The sequence below is a fragment of the Aotus nancymaae genome, unplaced genomic scaffold (genome assembly GCF_030222135.1).
Source record: "Aotus nancymaae isolate 86718 unplaced genomic scaffold, 86718_ANA_hifiasm-v0.15.2.pri h1tg000043l, whole genome shotgun sequence".
Lineage (NCBI taxonomy): Eukaryota > Metazoa > Chordata > Mammalia > Primates > Aotidae > Aotus > Aotus nancymaae.
In genome coordinates this window covers 3729928-3745357 of record NW_026988457.1, presented here as the reverse complement: position 1 = coordinate 3745357, position 15430 = coordinate 3729928, and the positions used below count along the sequence as shown (strand labels likewise).

The following is a 15430-nucleotide window of genomic DNA, read 5'->3' as shown; positions in this document are numbered from 1 at the left end:
GATATACCAATTTATAGTGATGGATGAAAGTTCTCTTAGTCATTTCTTCTTGGATTTATATATACACAGTGGTTTTTCAAAATGGACTCAAAATGTATATACTATTTTGTAACTTGTTCTTTATACTTACTATGCTGTATTAAAATAGAAATAATATCTTTCCAAGTCATTAAACATTCATCTTGTTATTTTTCTTTTGAACTATATTTTGAAACAACAGTAGATTCACATGCATTTGTAAAAAATAATAGATTTTACGTACCACCTTTACCCAGTTTCCTCCAACAGTAACATCTTTAAAACTACCATGCAAGATCACAACCAGATTACTATCATTGATATAGTCAGGACACAGAATATTTTCACTCCCTTATGTTTCCCTCCAACTCTCACCTGCTCTTCATCTCCTAACAACCACTAATCTGATCTCTAGTTCTACAATTTTATCATTTTAAGAATGTTATATATAAGGAATACGATTATATATAATCTTCTGGGATTGGCTGTTTTCACGCAATATACTTCCCTTCAGATCTATCCAATTTGTTGCATATATCAATAGTTCATTTCTTTCTGTTGCTGAGTAATATCCATGTTATACGTCAACTGCAAAATTCGACACTCATTTATCATAAAATCATAAAAAGAAACAGGAGAGAGCTTTCTCAGCATTACTGAATCGTGATTTTTTTTAGTTTGTTAGTACAGTGGATTATACTGATTGATTTAAAAATAATGAAGCAAACTTTCTACCTTTGAATTAATCCTACTTGGTCATGGCATGTAATTTTAAAAACATATTTCTGAATTTTTAAAAAACAGCTTTATAGGGCTATAACTCATATACCATACAGTTCACCCAATATAAAGTCTACATGCAAAGGTTTAGGTATAGTCACAGATTTGTGCAACAATCACCACAACCACTTTTGAAACATTTCATCGCCCCAAAAAGAAATGCAGTATCCATTAGCAGATACTTCTCCAGCCCCTGACAACTACTAATCTACTTTCTGTCTTTATATTGCCTAATTTGTTCCTTTCATATAAACAGAATCATAAAACATGTGTTCTTTTGTGACTGGCTTCTTTCATTCATCATGTTTTCAAGGTTCATCTGTATCACATTGGTTGGTGCAAAAGTAATTGCATTCAATGGCAAAAAAAAAGCAATTACTTTTGCACCAACCTAATAGGGTGTATTAGTACTTCATTCCTTTGTATGGCTGAATAACATTCCATATTATGGATAGACTATATATTATTTATACATTCGTGAACTGTTGCACATTTGGAATATTTCTATTTTTTGATATTATGAATAAAATCATGAAAATCTGTATACAAGTTGTCATGTGGACATATACTCTAACTACTTTCAAGTAAATACCCAGAAGTGAAATTACTGGGTTACACGGTACGTCTATGCTTAACCTTTTGGGGCGCTTCCAGGCTGTTTTACCAAGTACCATTTTATACTCCCACCACCACATTTAAGAGTTCTAATTTCTCCACACTCTTGCCACTACTTTTCTTTTTTATTATAGCATACTAGTAGGTGTGAAGTAGTATCTCACTGCAGTTTTCAGCTGTATTTCCCTAACAATTATTGAAGTTCAGCATCTTTTCCTGTGTTTATTGGGCATTTGTGTATCTATTTTAAAGAAATATCTATTTATATCCTTTGCACATTTTTAGTTGGGCTACTGGCCTTTTTATTATTGAGCTGGACATTACTTATACAGTCTAGAAATAAGTCCCCTCTTAGCTACACCATCTGAAAATATTTTCTCCCATTTAGTGGGTTGTCTTTTCACTCTCTAGACAGTGTTTTTTGAAGTATGTAAGTTTTTAATTTTGATAACAACCAATTTACCTATTCTTTCCTTATGTCACTTGTGCTTTTGTTTATATCTATGAAAGCTTTGATTAACCTACAGTCAATGATATTTATTTTCATTTTTTTTTCCTAAAAATTGTATAGTTTTAGCTCTTACATTTAGGTATATAGTTCATTTTGGGGTTTTTGTGTATGGTGTGAGAGAGAAGTACAACTTCATTCTTTTGTATGAGAATATCCAATTTTCCCAGCACCATTTGTTGAAAAGATTCTCCTTTCTTCTCTTAAATTTCCCTGGCACCTTCACTGGCTATAAACCTAAGAGATTTTTCCTGGTCTCTCAATTCCATTCCATTCATTTATACCTCTGTCTTTATCAGTGTTGCTTTCTAGTTTGAGCCCAACTTTGCTCTTCTTTTTCAACATTGTTGGGTTCTCAGTCCCTTATATTTCCATGTAAATTTTAGGATCAATTTGTCACTTTCTGTGAAAATACTGCTGGAGTTTTGATAAGGGTGGCACTGAATCTGTACATTAATTTGGGAGCACTGCAATTTTAACAATATTAAGTGCCTGTCCATAAAAATGTGACAGAATTTATTTAGTGTCTTTATATTCTTTCAATGTTTTATAGTTTTCAGCATTTAGATTTTGCATTTTTTTCATTAAATTTATTCCTAATAATCTTTATGCAATTATAAATATAATTGTTATTTTCATTTTTTGGATAATTCATTGGTAGTGTATAGCATATTTTTTCTTTTTTTCCTGAGGGGGTGCATAGTTCCTGGAGGTACTGCACTACCAGGTCAAAGCATGGAATAGATGAAGCAAGGAGCTATTCAATCCCCCTGCTCCGAAAATCCATTTAACAGATTGTCCTTGGATAGAGGAAGCATCAGATATACAAATACTACACTTGATCTTAGCCAAAAGGCTGAGAAGATATTCACATATTTCTGTACTATACTACTTTTTTTTTTTTTTTTACTCTATAACCTCACCAAACTCATTTATTTTAACAGTTTTTAAGTTGATTCCTTAGGATTTTCTATACATAAGATCATGTCATCTGCAAAAAAGATGGTTTTAAATGTTCTTTCTAATCTGGATGTCTTTAACTTCGGTTTTAAGTTTATTTGTTTCACAAACTGCCAAAGCTAGAACCTTCCAGTACAATGATGAATAGAACTGGTTAAAGTGGGCCAGGCAATGGCTCATGCCTATAGTCCCAGCACTTTGGGAGGCCAAGGTGGGTGGATCACCTGAGGTCAGGAGTTCAAGACCAGCCTGGCCAACATGGTGGTGGTCTTGAACCATGTTGATCTCTACTAAAAATACAAAAATTAGGTGGGTGCCTATAGTCACAGCTACTCAGGAAGCTGAGGCAGGAGATTCACCTGAACCCAGGAGACAGAGGTCGCAGTGAGCTGAGACTGTGCCACTGCACTCCAGCCTAGGCAACAGAGCAAGACTTCATCTCAAAACAAAACAAAACAAAACAATTGGTAAAAGTTGGATATCCCTATCTTGTTCCTGATCTTAGGTGAAAAGGATTCAGTTTTGTTTTTTGTTTGTTTGAGACTGGGTTATGCTCTGTCTCCCAGGCTGGAGTGCAGTGGTACAATTTTGGCTCATTGCAACCTCTACCTCCCAGGCTCAAGTGATTCTCCCAAATAACTGGGACTACAACACGCATCACCACACCTGGTTAATTTTTGTATTTTTTGTAGAGACAGGGTTTCACCATGTTGCCCAGGCTAGCATTTAGTGTTTTGCCATTAAGTATGATGTTAGCTGTGGGTTTGTCACAGATGTGCTTTATCAAATTGGAGAACTTCCTTTCTACTTGTTTCTTGTTGGGCTTTTTGTTTTTAATCTTGAAAACATTTTGAATTTTGTCAAAAAATTTTTCTGGTTTCTACTGAGATGACTGTGTAGTTTTTATCCTTTAATCTACTGATATCCTGTATATTATTATTATTTGAGATAAGGTCTCGCCCTGTTGCCCAGGCTGGCATGCAGTGGTATGATCATGGCTCACTGAAGACTCAACCTCCCCAGGCTCAGGTGATCCTCCCACCTCAGTTTTTGCATTCTTAGTAGAGACAGGGTTTTGTCATGCTGCCCAGGCTGGCCTCAAACTCCTGGAATCAAGGATCCACCCACATCAGCACTCTGAAGTTCTAGGATTATAGGCATGAGCCACTGTGCCTGGCCACCTGTATAATATTAATTGATTTTTACATATTAACCCAATTTTACATTCCTGAGACAAATCCCATTTGGTTATGATGCATAATTCTTTTCATCTTTTGTTAATATTTCAATTTGCTAGTATTTTCTTGAGGATTTTTGAGTCTATATTCACATGAAATTAATCTGTAGTTTTCTTTCTTTTCCTCTTTTCCTTCCTGGTTTTTTTTTTTTTGGTACTGTCTGTCTGATTTTGATAGTAGGGTACCTCTACTTTCATAAAAGAAAGCAGGGTCTGAAAGAGATTATGTAAAACTGATGTTAATTCCTTTTTTCTCCCCAGCAACATCAGAGATTTCATTAAGCCTGAATGGAGGTTGAATTCATTTTGGAGTTCAATGATATGTTCAAAGAATCAGGTATTATGATCGTATAGACAACTCCTGTAATATCTCCACAGTGCAAAATTATCCCCATTTCCTGTTATTCACCAGTGAGAAAAATCCAACTGCAGACTTGACCGCCTTTGGCGAAGGCGCACGGCAAGTTCTTCTGAAAAATAACACCTTTCAGGATTGACTCTTTCTATTTTACACAGCAATTGTCTCAGCTTGGGACCAAAGCAAGCGAATAGCAGACGAGCAAACAGGGACACTTCTGAGGCTGGTGGTGCAGAAACCCAGTCACCTCCCCAGCAGTGTCCCATGTGTCAGCTGACACAATTTAACATCTTAAATACGGAATTCCAATAGAAAGCAAAGCAAACAAACAACAAAAAAACAGGAGTCAAGCATAAGCAATGTTACTTCCTCTCTGAAGAGGGAAATAGCTCATTCGCTGGGAGATAAAGGGTGAACCTCTCATCTGCTGCCTTCTTCCCCAAGAAGCTGGGTGTGGTGATGAAGAAAGACGGCACCTATCACCCAAGACCCCATAGCCAAGGCATGGTCCCCTCCGTGAGGGCATGGTCCTTTCATGAAGCCATAAAAGACTGAGACCACAGCTTGGACCTGAGTACTCAGGGTTACCTACTAGGTCTTGTAATAATGCTGATGTGATTTCTGCCCAAACCCAAATTGAATTTTTTTTTTTTTTTGAGACAGAGTCTCACTCTCTCACCCAGGCTGGAGTGCAATGGCACAATCTCGGCTCACTGCAACCTACCTCCACCTCCTGGGCTCAAGTGATTCTCTTGCCTCAGCCACCCAAGTAGCTGGGACTACAGGCATGTGCCACCACACCCGCCTAATTTTTGCATCTTTTTAGTAGAGACAGATTTCACCATGTTGGCCAGGCTGGTATTCAAAAAATATACTGAATATAGTAAGTTTTATGAGAAATAGAAGGTACATTCAACCCTTTCATAAAATTAAATTATTTTGTTTTAAATATTGTATTAATACTAAATATTAAATATTTTAAATAATGTAATTAATAACTACATTGTTAAGTTTAAAATATTACCTTTCACATTCCATTTGCCTTAGATGATCATTTTTTATAGATTCAGTTACTAAGTTAGTATGAGGATCATCCTGGTAAAATAAAATGGAAGGAAAAAAGATAATTCAGAAGTAAACAGCAAGAACTTAATTTTTTGTTGTTGTTGTTGAGACACAGCCTCACTGTTGCCCAGGCTGGAATGGAGTGGCATGATCATGGCTCACCACACCTTGCACCTCCTTGGGTTCAGGTGACCCTCCCACCTCAGCCTCCTAAGTAGCTGGGACTACTGGAGCACATCATGAAGCCTGGCTAATTTTTGTATTTTTTGTAGAGATGGGGTTTCACCATTTTACCCAAGCTGGTCTTCAATTCCTGGGCTCAAGCAACTTACCCACCTTGAACTTTCAAAGCGTTGGGATTACAGGCATAAGCCACCGTGCCCAGCCAAGAACTTGAATTTCCAATAAACCTCCCCACTAACCAGTTTTATAAAATGGAGAGTAAATTAATTCTACTATTTTCCCTTATGTAAATTAGAACTTTCTTTTTTCATATTTCTGATTACCAATCACATTCTCCATTGAACTAACAGATTTTAAGAACCTGATAAAAGGATCAGGATGGAAAGATTAGGACCAAGTAAGTACACAGAAGTTGTGGTTCTTAGTACAAATATATGATACTTTAATTCTAAACTCAAATAGGAATGCTTCAATCATCAATTACTTAGTATGATCCGTATCTCTACTCCCCATTAAAAACACAGATGATTTTTTTACAACATATATTTTCTCAATATGAAAGTAATATATAATTAACATTTACCAGCATTTAACTATCTTCTATGTACTACATTTTTTTGTTTGTTTGGTTTTGTTTTGAGACAGACTCTTGCTCTGTTACCCAGACTGGAGCACTGTGGCATGATCAGGGGTTACTGCAGCCTCAACCTCCTGGGCTTAAGCCATCTACCCACTCAGCCTCTCAAGTATGTGGGACTACAGACATGCGCCACCACACCTGGCTAATTTTGTTATTTTACTTTTGAGACAAGGTCTCACTCTGTCATCCAGGCTGAAGGGCAGTGTTGTGATCCCAACGCACTAAGCCTTGACCTCATTCTGGCTTAGGTGATCCTCCCACCTCACAGTAGCTCGGACTACAGGTGCACACCACCATGACTGGCTTTTTTTTTTTTTTGAGACAAGGCCTTACTCTGTCACCCAGGCTGGTGTGCAATGATGTGATCATAGCTCACTGCAACCTTAACCTCCTCAGGCTTAGGTGATCCTCCCACCTCAGCCTCCCAACTAGCTGGGACTACAGGTGTGCAACATCAAGCCTGGCTAATTTTCATATTTTTTGTAGAAATGGAGTTTCATCATGTTGCCCAGGCTGGTCTTGAATGTCCAGGCACAAGCAATCTTCCTGCCTCGGTCTCCCAAAGTGCTGGGATTACAGGTGCATGCCACTGTGCCCAGCCACCAGGTACAAATTTAAGCATTTCACATGCATTAACTAATTTAATCTTCACCTTAACCCTATAAAGATAGGTTATGATAGTTAGTCTCATTACATATATAAAAGAACTGAGGCACAGGGAGAGTAAGAGCTGAGTAGCAGGGCCAAGGCATCTGGCTTCAGAGCCTATACTCTTTAACCACTATGATACAATAGCCATATAATGTAATTTCTTTTTTTTGAAATGGAGTTTTGTTCTTGTCACCCAGGCTGGAGTGAATGGTGCAATCTCGGCTCATTGAAACTTATGCCTCCTTGGTTCAAGTGATTCTCTTGCCTCAGCCTCCTGAGTAGCTGGGATTACAGGCACCTGTCACCACACCCAGCTAATATAATCTATTAAGAAAATGTATTAAAAGCTCAACTCTGTAAAATTGAAAATATACCATTTTTATCTACAAATAGAGGCAATTTCATATGGTTTTACTTAATATAAACTAATATACAGTATGCCAATATTTTATTTGTAAAAATCTGGAAGATGTTTTAAAAGCATTTACAATCTCATAGCTCAAAAACTACTGTTTCTATGTTGGTGTCAATTGTTTCAGTTTATGTTCATGTATAGATGTGTATATCTGTATTTTTTCACTTAACATTATATAAATACCCTAGGTATTTGAAAATACAACTTTTGATAGCTGTATTGTGTTCCACTCCATGAATAAGGATAAGGAATTTATTTCACTCTTGATATATTTAGTAAATGGTTGAGGTTCCCTCTGTTCAGCAATGGCTCTTAATAGGTCAAATAAGAATTTGGAGGTTTCTTGGTCAAGATATTACCCTTGGCTGGCTTCACACCTGTAATCCCAGCACTTTGGGAGGTGGAGGCAGGTGGATCACATGAGGCCAGGAGCTCAAGACCAGACTGGGTAACATGGCAAACCCCTTCTGTACTAAAATTACAAAACTTAGCTGGGCATGGTGGCACATGCCTGTAATCCTAGCTACTTGGGAGGCTGAGGCATGAGAACTGCTTGAGCCTGGGAGGCAGAGATTGCAGTGAGCTGAGACTGCGCCACTGTACTCCAGCCTGGAAGATAGAATGAGACTCTGTATCAAAAAAAAAAAAAAAAAAAAGATACTATGCTTAATGAATGACACAGGATCTTATTTTTAATAACATACATTTTTTAAAAAAACTAAAATTATGCAGCCTGTTTTAACCATAATCCCCACCCCATTTCAATAGAGTCTCATTCTCAACGCAATTTAAATAACGAATAAAATATGGCAATGATAAAACACACTGATATAGGCCTTGGAGAAATCCAAGAAGTCATCTATTCTGACTTTCTCATTCTGAAAACAGAAAAGCACAGATAACTGGGAAGTGGCTACAGAACTGTCTTTTTCATACTCACACTTGGTGAAATATACTTATCTTCATCAATTTCTAATGGAACAGCAATCAATTTCTGGAAGGCCTTCTTCATTTTTTCTCGGTCTCCAACAGCAAAATAACAGATAGTTAGGTTGTAGCCTGCCTTCAGATTTGGTGCCATGCTCATTATGTGCTCATATGAATTAATGGCATCTGAATACTGACCAGCCTGAATAAATGTAACTCCAATGTTCTGCATTATTTTAATCCTAAAAACAAACAAACAAACAAACAAAAAAAACATGGATTAGTTTTAAAGTTCTGAACTCTTTAGTATGGCATTCAAACCATTCCACAAATAGTTTTCTTTTTTCCTCTCCCACTTTACTTCTTGCTTTCTTAAAGCTTTATTAATAAAGCTTTATATATATATATACACACACACACACACACACACACACACACACACACACACCATAAAATTCACTCATCTTAAGTATATGATTCAATAATTATTTCTGTATTTATATAGTTGTGGAACCATAACCACATCCTTATTTTAACTCATTTCCATTACCCTAAAAAGAAACCCTGTGCCCATTAGCAGTCATTCCCCATTCTTATCCCCAGCCATTGGTAACCATTAGTATATTTTCTGTCTGTCTTTTCTAGACACTGTATATAAATGGAGTCATACAATTTGTGATATTTTGTCTTGCTTCTTTCACTTGGCATAATTTTTTGAGATTCTTCCAATTCATAGCATGTATCAGTACTTCCTTTTTTTGTCAAATAGCATTTCACAGTCTGAATATGTACTGTATTTTATATATACATTGCCTACTTGGTAGACATTTGTCTTGTTTCTTTTTAGCTATTATGAATAATTCTGTATGAACATTTGTGTAAAAGCCTTTGTGACAATCTACATTTTCCTTTCTCTTGGGTATACACCTAAAAGCAGAATTGCTGGTCACATGGTCAATCTGTGTTTTATTTTTTAAACTAACTGCCTATTTTCCAAAGTAGTTGCACCATTTGACATCTCCAGTGAATGAGGTTTCTAATTTTTCTACATATTCACCGAAACTTGTTATTGTGATTAGAGCCATTCTAGTGGATGCGATCCCACCTTATTTCTAAACACTCTTCAGTAAAATCCCTCTATTTCATCTAAATTAGTTTATTTATAATTCTCTGATCAGATCATAAAGACTATTATTTCCCTGAGTGGTCTCAGGTGTTGCCTTTTTCTCAGATGTTATCCCTTCTCTCTTCTTAAAATTTAGCCAATATCAAGTATACCTCCTTCATAAAGGCTTTCTTGTTCTCAACAATAATTTATTCCACTGAATTATTATAGCACCTGTCAGGGGGAAACCCTGCAAGTGCTGTGGCAAGGGTCTGAAGCCTCAGCCTGTTCCCATATAAATACTGATTTAGAAAAGAATTAGAAATATAGGCACATAGTTGTTCCTTTACATAATCATATATAATCTTATAGTTACTCACTTATAATCGTAAAGATATACACTCAATATAACCTTTAATTTTACTAATGACTAACGGGTTATGAAGCATGGAATTGAGGTGACATTGTGAACAAAGTGATCCTAAGGCAAGATGCTCTAAGCCCTCTGTCACGCCCATATAAGGGCTGCTGGAGGGCGCCTCGGCTGTGTGGCAACCATCCGGGGGCTCATCTGTGCGCAGACATCTGGGGGCTTAACTGTCTCTGTATGATGCTGTGCTTCAGTGGTCACATTCCATGTCCACTCTCATGCTCCACTTCTGCACCTGGTTTCTCTTTTTCTCAGAAGATAAGAGTCAATGTCCTTGATATTTCTAACAAATATGCGAAGAGTGTTGATGCATTAGGTTTTCTCCTCGCCTCGACTACTTGAAAGTCCTGGGTCCCCTATCTCCAAGACACGTGATTTACCTGGCCCTATTACTGACCACCATTACCTCACCCTATTTTCCCTGCCTATTGCTTTGTACTCAATAAAAGTCAGTGTCCAGGCACTCGGGACCACTCAGGTCTCCACTTTGGTTGGCAGTGGACTCCAGAGCCTAAACTCTTTTCTCTATCTCTATGTCTGTGTGTTTTATTTCTACAGTTTCTTGTCTCCACACCAACAGGGAGGAGTTCACAGAACCGCTGGACCCTACAGCACCCATTGTCTTGATAATTGGATTATGAAGCACTTAATATATACTACTCAATACTATTATCTTTTTTCTAAAGTGCTCAAATTCTTGGTCTCACCTGGCTTAAAAGTACTTCAAGGGTGTTGTGTTCTGTGAGTTAGATAATATTTGCTAATGATAAGGTATGTAAAATTCAAAAACAAATGATCATAAAAGGTGGTATTGCAAATAAATTAATTTTCACAGAGAAATGGTAGTGTGTCTACGGGAAATTATGACCAGTAAATATCCTGGAAACTTTCTATGTCCCCACAGTTATCACTAGACCATAAGAGAACTTATTGTTTCTGCTCCTGAATATTGCAAGAAGGGAAAATATCCCAGCTTCGCCCTCTTCTAAGACTCAGAAGTAATCCTTTGCTCTCACTATTTCATTCTCAAGCTATAGCAAGAACATAAGGGGGGCTTAATTTCTAGCCTTGTATTCTAAAGTTCAACATGTTCTGGAGGACCGCTATTATGATTTTGTGTCCACACTGTTATATCATGATACTAATGGCCTTCATGGCTAACCCCTTTATTGGTCACTTAGCTTAGTTTTATTTCACATGATCACATACAATGCTTTAACCTTTAACTTGTCATTATAAAATGTGTGCAAGTAGTAAGAAGGGAACAGATCAAAATACTACATATATAAATCTTATGTACAAATACTTCAAAATGTTCAGCCCACTGAAAACAGATCAGAAGAGTTATCTTGTTTTGGAAAAACACTTAAATTTTACGATTATCATCTACTGGTAAAAACTTACCTCATTTGCTTATTGACACTTGGAACTTGGTCTAATGCCATTCGGTAGAATTTAATGGCTTTGGAATAATTTATTTGCTTTAAATAGATATTTCCCATATTCACTTTTAATATTCCTAATTTAAAAAAATTTAATGAATATATAATATTCTCATTTTTCCACTCTTTCTGATATTTTAGATGACTTTTAATTCATATTCTCTGAAGCATTTCTCAGTTATGAAGTCTCAGACATTATCTAAAATTCTAAATTCAAAACAGTTATACTTTTTCAAACTGAGCTCCTGTGAAGAAATGGAACCTAGGACAGATATATTCCTAGAAAACAGTTGATTTACATTATTGTGCTTTACATTATTGTGTTTTCTTCTAAAAAATCATGGAACTTAAAGACATTTAAAAATTAGACTCAAGAATGCTACATACATTTTAATAATATTAAAGGAAATGACATTCTGATAAACATTAATACTACTATTGAAAAATTATACAATATAAATGTTAAATACAAACTATAATCTCTTGGGGATAAATTTATATAAGAAAAAAGCACATTCTATGGGATTGCCATGGCTCATTCCACTTGTGATACCAGAATACATTTTTTTTTTGTTTACTATTAGGCAGTATACCTCATACTAATTATATTTCTTCATCTGTAAGGATTTTTATATAAACAGTATGTTTAAGCAGGATACACCTATCATAAATACCAATTTGCTTAGAGCATAGATCATTTCATTTTAAAGAAGCACAAAATGAGGACATATAAATTAACACTACGAAAGAATTGTATCTATTGAAAAAACTGATTATATACACCTACCTGCATTGCTAAACATCTTATTTTTCACTATAACTTGATAAGTGTTAAGTGCTTCGGCATACATTTCATTAACTGAATACTGACCGGCCAAATTGAAAAGAACCTAAGAAAGAAAATATTGCAGAAAAGACATATAATGACCACTTTAGGCCCCTTTTGCCTATAATCTTTCTAGAGATTAAAATCCTATAATAAAGTTAACTACTTATATCAAGATACTCAACCAATATCTTGGTTGAGTAAACAAAAGAAATATCTTGCATTCCAAATGAATATTAAGAAAGGAAGAGCTATCCTCTAAATTTCACCTTAATTTTCTATGTATCCACTGAATTTAGTAGTATTTTCCATCTATTAATCTCTGGAAGACCAACAAAGAATAAATGTGTATCATTAATGCTGCTAGTGATCAAAGAAATAAGCAAGATAGTGAACTAAATTCTTTTTGTAAATATAAATTAAACACGTGGAAGTATCTTAAAACTTAAAGTCTATCAAAGAAGAATTTGTATAGTAAGAGCTCTATATACTAAATTACAATTTAAGTCATTAACTTATAGGAAATTATGTTCCTAAATTATGTTCCTATTTTACCTGTTCCTAAAGGTAAAAAATGATCACTAGAAATTATCGCTGAAAGATTTAATGGAATTTTAGAATATCAGCTACAAACAGTAGGCATCTAACATTTTACAATTTCGAATGCCGTTTTTTTCCTATGTTTAGTATATGAAAACTTTACCCACTGAAAAAACACCAGCCACTTCTTCTTTTTTTTTTTTTTGAGATGGAGTCTGTCTCTGTCACCAGGCTAGAGTGCACAGGCACAATCTCGGCTCACTGCAACCTCTGCCTCCCAGATTCAAGCGATTCTCTCGCCTCAGCCTCCCAAGTAGCTGGGATTATAGGTGTGTGCCACCACGCCCAGCTAATTTTTGTATTTTTAGTAGAGATGGGGTTTCACCATACTGGCCAGGATGGTCCCATCTCTTGACCTTGTGATCAGCCCACCTCAGCCTCTCAAAGTGCTGGAATTACAGGTGTGAGCTACCGCACCCGGCTGAAAATACACCCTTTTAAAAAACAGAAGTGCAAACATCAAGGAGGTGTCTTTCCAGAATTAAATAAATTTTGCTAGCAATTAGAGGCATTCGATTTTTTTCCCCACTACCTTCGTAGAACATTATCTTATTTGCCTAGCTTGAAGTTCTTGAAAATAGCTGACCCAAAAGTCTACATTACAATCTCATCAAAATAACTACCTGGATAGAGCATAAAAATTAGTGCTCTTCAAGAAATAGAGCCATTGGATGATAGGTCTGCAGGTACTTACTAAGTTATCAAAATATATACATATTTTTAAATAAATAGAGACGAGGTCTCACTACGTTGCAGAGGCTGATTGCAAACTTCCGAGTGCAAGTAATCCTCCCACCTTGGCCTCCCAGAGTGTTAGGATTACAGGTGTGAGCCACTGCACTCAGCCCAAAATAACTAGTTAAACAACTAAATAGGCCGGGTGCAGTGGCTCAAGCCTGTAATCCCAGCACTTTGGGAGGCCGAGGCGGGTGGATCACAAGGTCAAGAGATCGAGACCATCCTGGTCAACATGGTGAAACCCGTCTCTACTAAAAATACGAAAAATTAGCTGGGCATGGTGGCGCGTGCCTGTAATCCCAGCTACTCAGGAGGCTGAGGCAGGAGAATTGCCTGAACCCAGGAGGCGGAGGTTGCGGTGAGCCGAGATCGTGCCATTGCACTGCAGCCTGGGTAACAAGAGCGAAACTCTGTCTCAAAAAAAAAAAACAAAAAACAAAAAAAAACAACTAAATAAAAGAGCTCTTTGTATAAAACAAAGACAAGAGTGTTTCATGAACCAAAGATTATTATTTTAATCTAATTCTGAGTACCTGAAGACCAATAAGATTTTTAAAATAAAAGAGACTCTGGAACCCATTAACCCTAGCCAAAATTTTATTTAAAAATTTTGTTATATTTCAATACTTACTGAGTAAGATAAATCCAAATTGATATTTTCTGGAGTTGTAGCTTGTTCTCGCTGTCTCACCAGGACTCTCTCTTTTCTTCCTGCATCTTTTGCCTTTTCTAAGGCCTGAAATCAGATTTATACCTTGTAATTTCCTTTGGGTGTTCATCAACTTTTATGCATTTGAGGAATATCTACATAAAGGTTGGATAAATTCATTTTCTATCCTCAGATTCCCCAGGACACCCCTCTGTGCTCTTACCACAAACTTCTCTTTGAAAGGGAATTTTTTTTTAGAATGACAAAAAAAGCACCAGTTCTATGAGTAATAAAAGTATCTTTTTAAAGTGAACATTTCTTTCTAATGGTATTCATTAATCCAATAACTAATTCACGGAAATTATATTTATATGACATGACAATCAAAGTAATGTGAACAAAGCAAATTAAAAGAAAAGACTGATAGTTAAAAAGAAAATTGGATTCTCAAAAAGCAAACTATAATTTTTTTAGTTTACTTAAGAAAAAATATTTGATAGTAGTGAGGCTTCAAGAAGAAAACAGCTCTTAGTACTGTGTGTGGCTCATGGTAGCATGCCTTTCAGCAGCATATTGGGGTCTAATCCAATAGTCCACCAGGCTGCAAAGTTAAGTCTACCAATACATTAGAATTTTTTTCCCCTACTGAAAGACTAATGTCAAAAATGACAAAATCAGCCAATTGTTTTGACATTCAAATTTATGAAACTGAGTTACGATTCCATGTTCTCAAAATAATTGCTTTTTATCCTAAGACCAGTCGATGGTAAACAAAAATATTTGTCTATACATATGGTGAATGTATAAAAGCAGACATACATCTATACATGCTTCATAATCTTGAATCTTATTAGTTTATGAACTTACCAATTTTAAGTCTCCACAACTATTAGCAATACAGCTTTCTTCTACCAATTCATTTACTTCCTTCTCTAACTGCTTTATTTTTTCTTCTGGGCTTTTAAAGAAAAAAGCAGGTATAATTTAAATCATTCGACCTCTAACAATCTATACTAAATTTTATTTTATTTTATTCTATTTTATTTTAGAGATAAGGTTCACTCAGTTGCTGGCTGGAGTGCAGTGGCACAATCATAGCTCACTGCAGCCTGCAGTCTTGACTCCTGGGCTCAGGTGATCCTCCCACCTCAGACTCCCAAGTAGCTGCCATACATGACTAATTTTGTTTTTGTTTTTTTGTAGAGACAGTGTCACCCCATCTTGCCCAGGCAGGCTGGTCTTAAACTCCAGGCCTCAAGTGATCCTCCCTCCTCAGCCTCCTG

At 36.2% G+C, this 15430-nt stretch overlaps 1 protein-coding gene and 1 pseudogene across 1 annotated transcript in view; both read right to left on the bottom strand.

Moving 5' to 3' along the window:
* Window positions 1-15430, bottom strand: part of LOC105726173 (intraflagellar transport protein 88 homolog) — a 114397-nt gene that overhangs the window by 74832 nt on the left and 24135 nt on the right. The window contains exons 8-13 of the mRNA XM_064361734.1: window positions 15015-15105; window positions 14130-14234; window positions 12122-12224; window positions 11297-11411; window positions 8371-8599; window positions 5501-5571 (exon numbers count right to left, since the gene is read on the bottom strand). Of these exons, the coding sequence (XP_064217804.1) occupies window positions 5501-5571; window positions 8371-8599; window positions 11297-11411; window positions 12122-12224; window positions 14130-14234; window positions 15015-15105 (714 nt within the window). The remainder of the gene's footprint in view (window positions 1-5500; window positions 5572-8370; window positions 8600-11296; window positions 11412-12121; window positions 12225-14129; window positions 14235-15014; window positions 15106-15430) is intronic.
* On the bottom strand, window positions 2612-2789 carry LOC135268837 (U2 spliceosomal RNA; annotated as a pseudogene).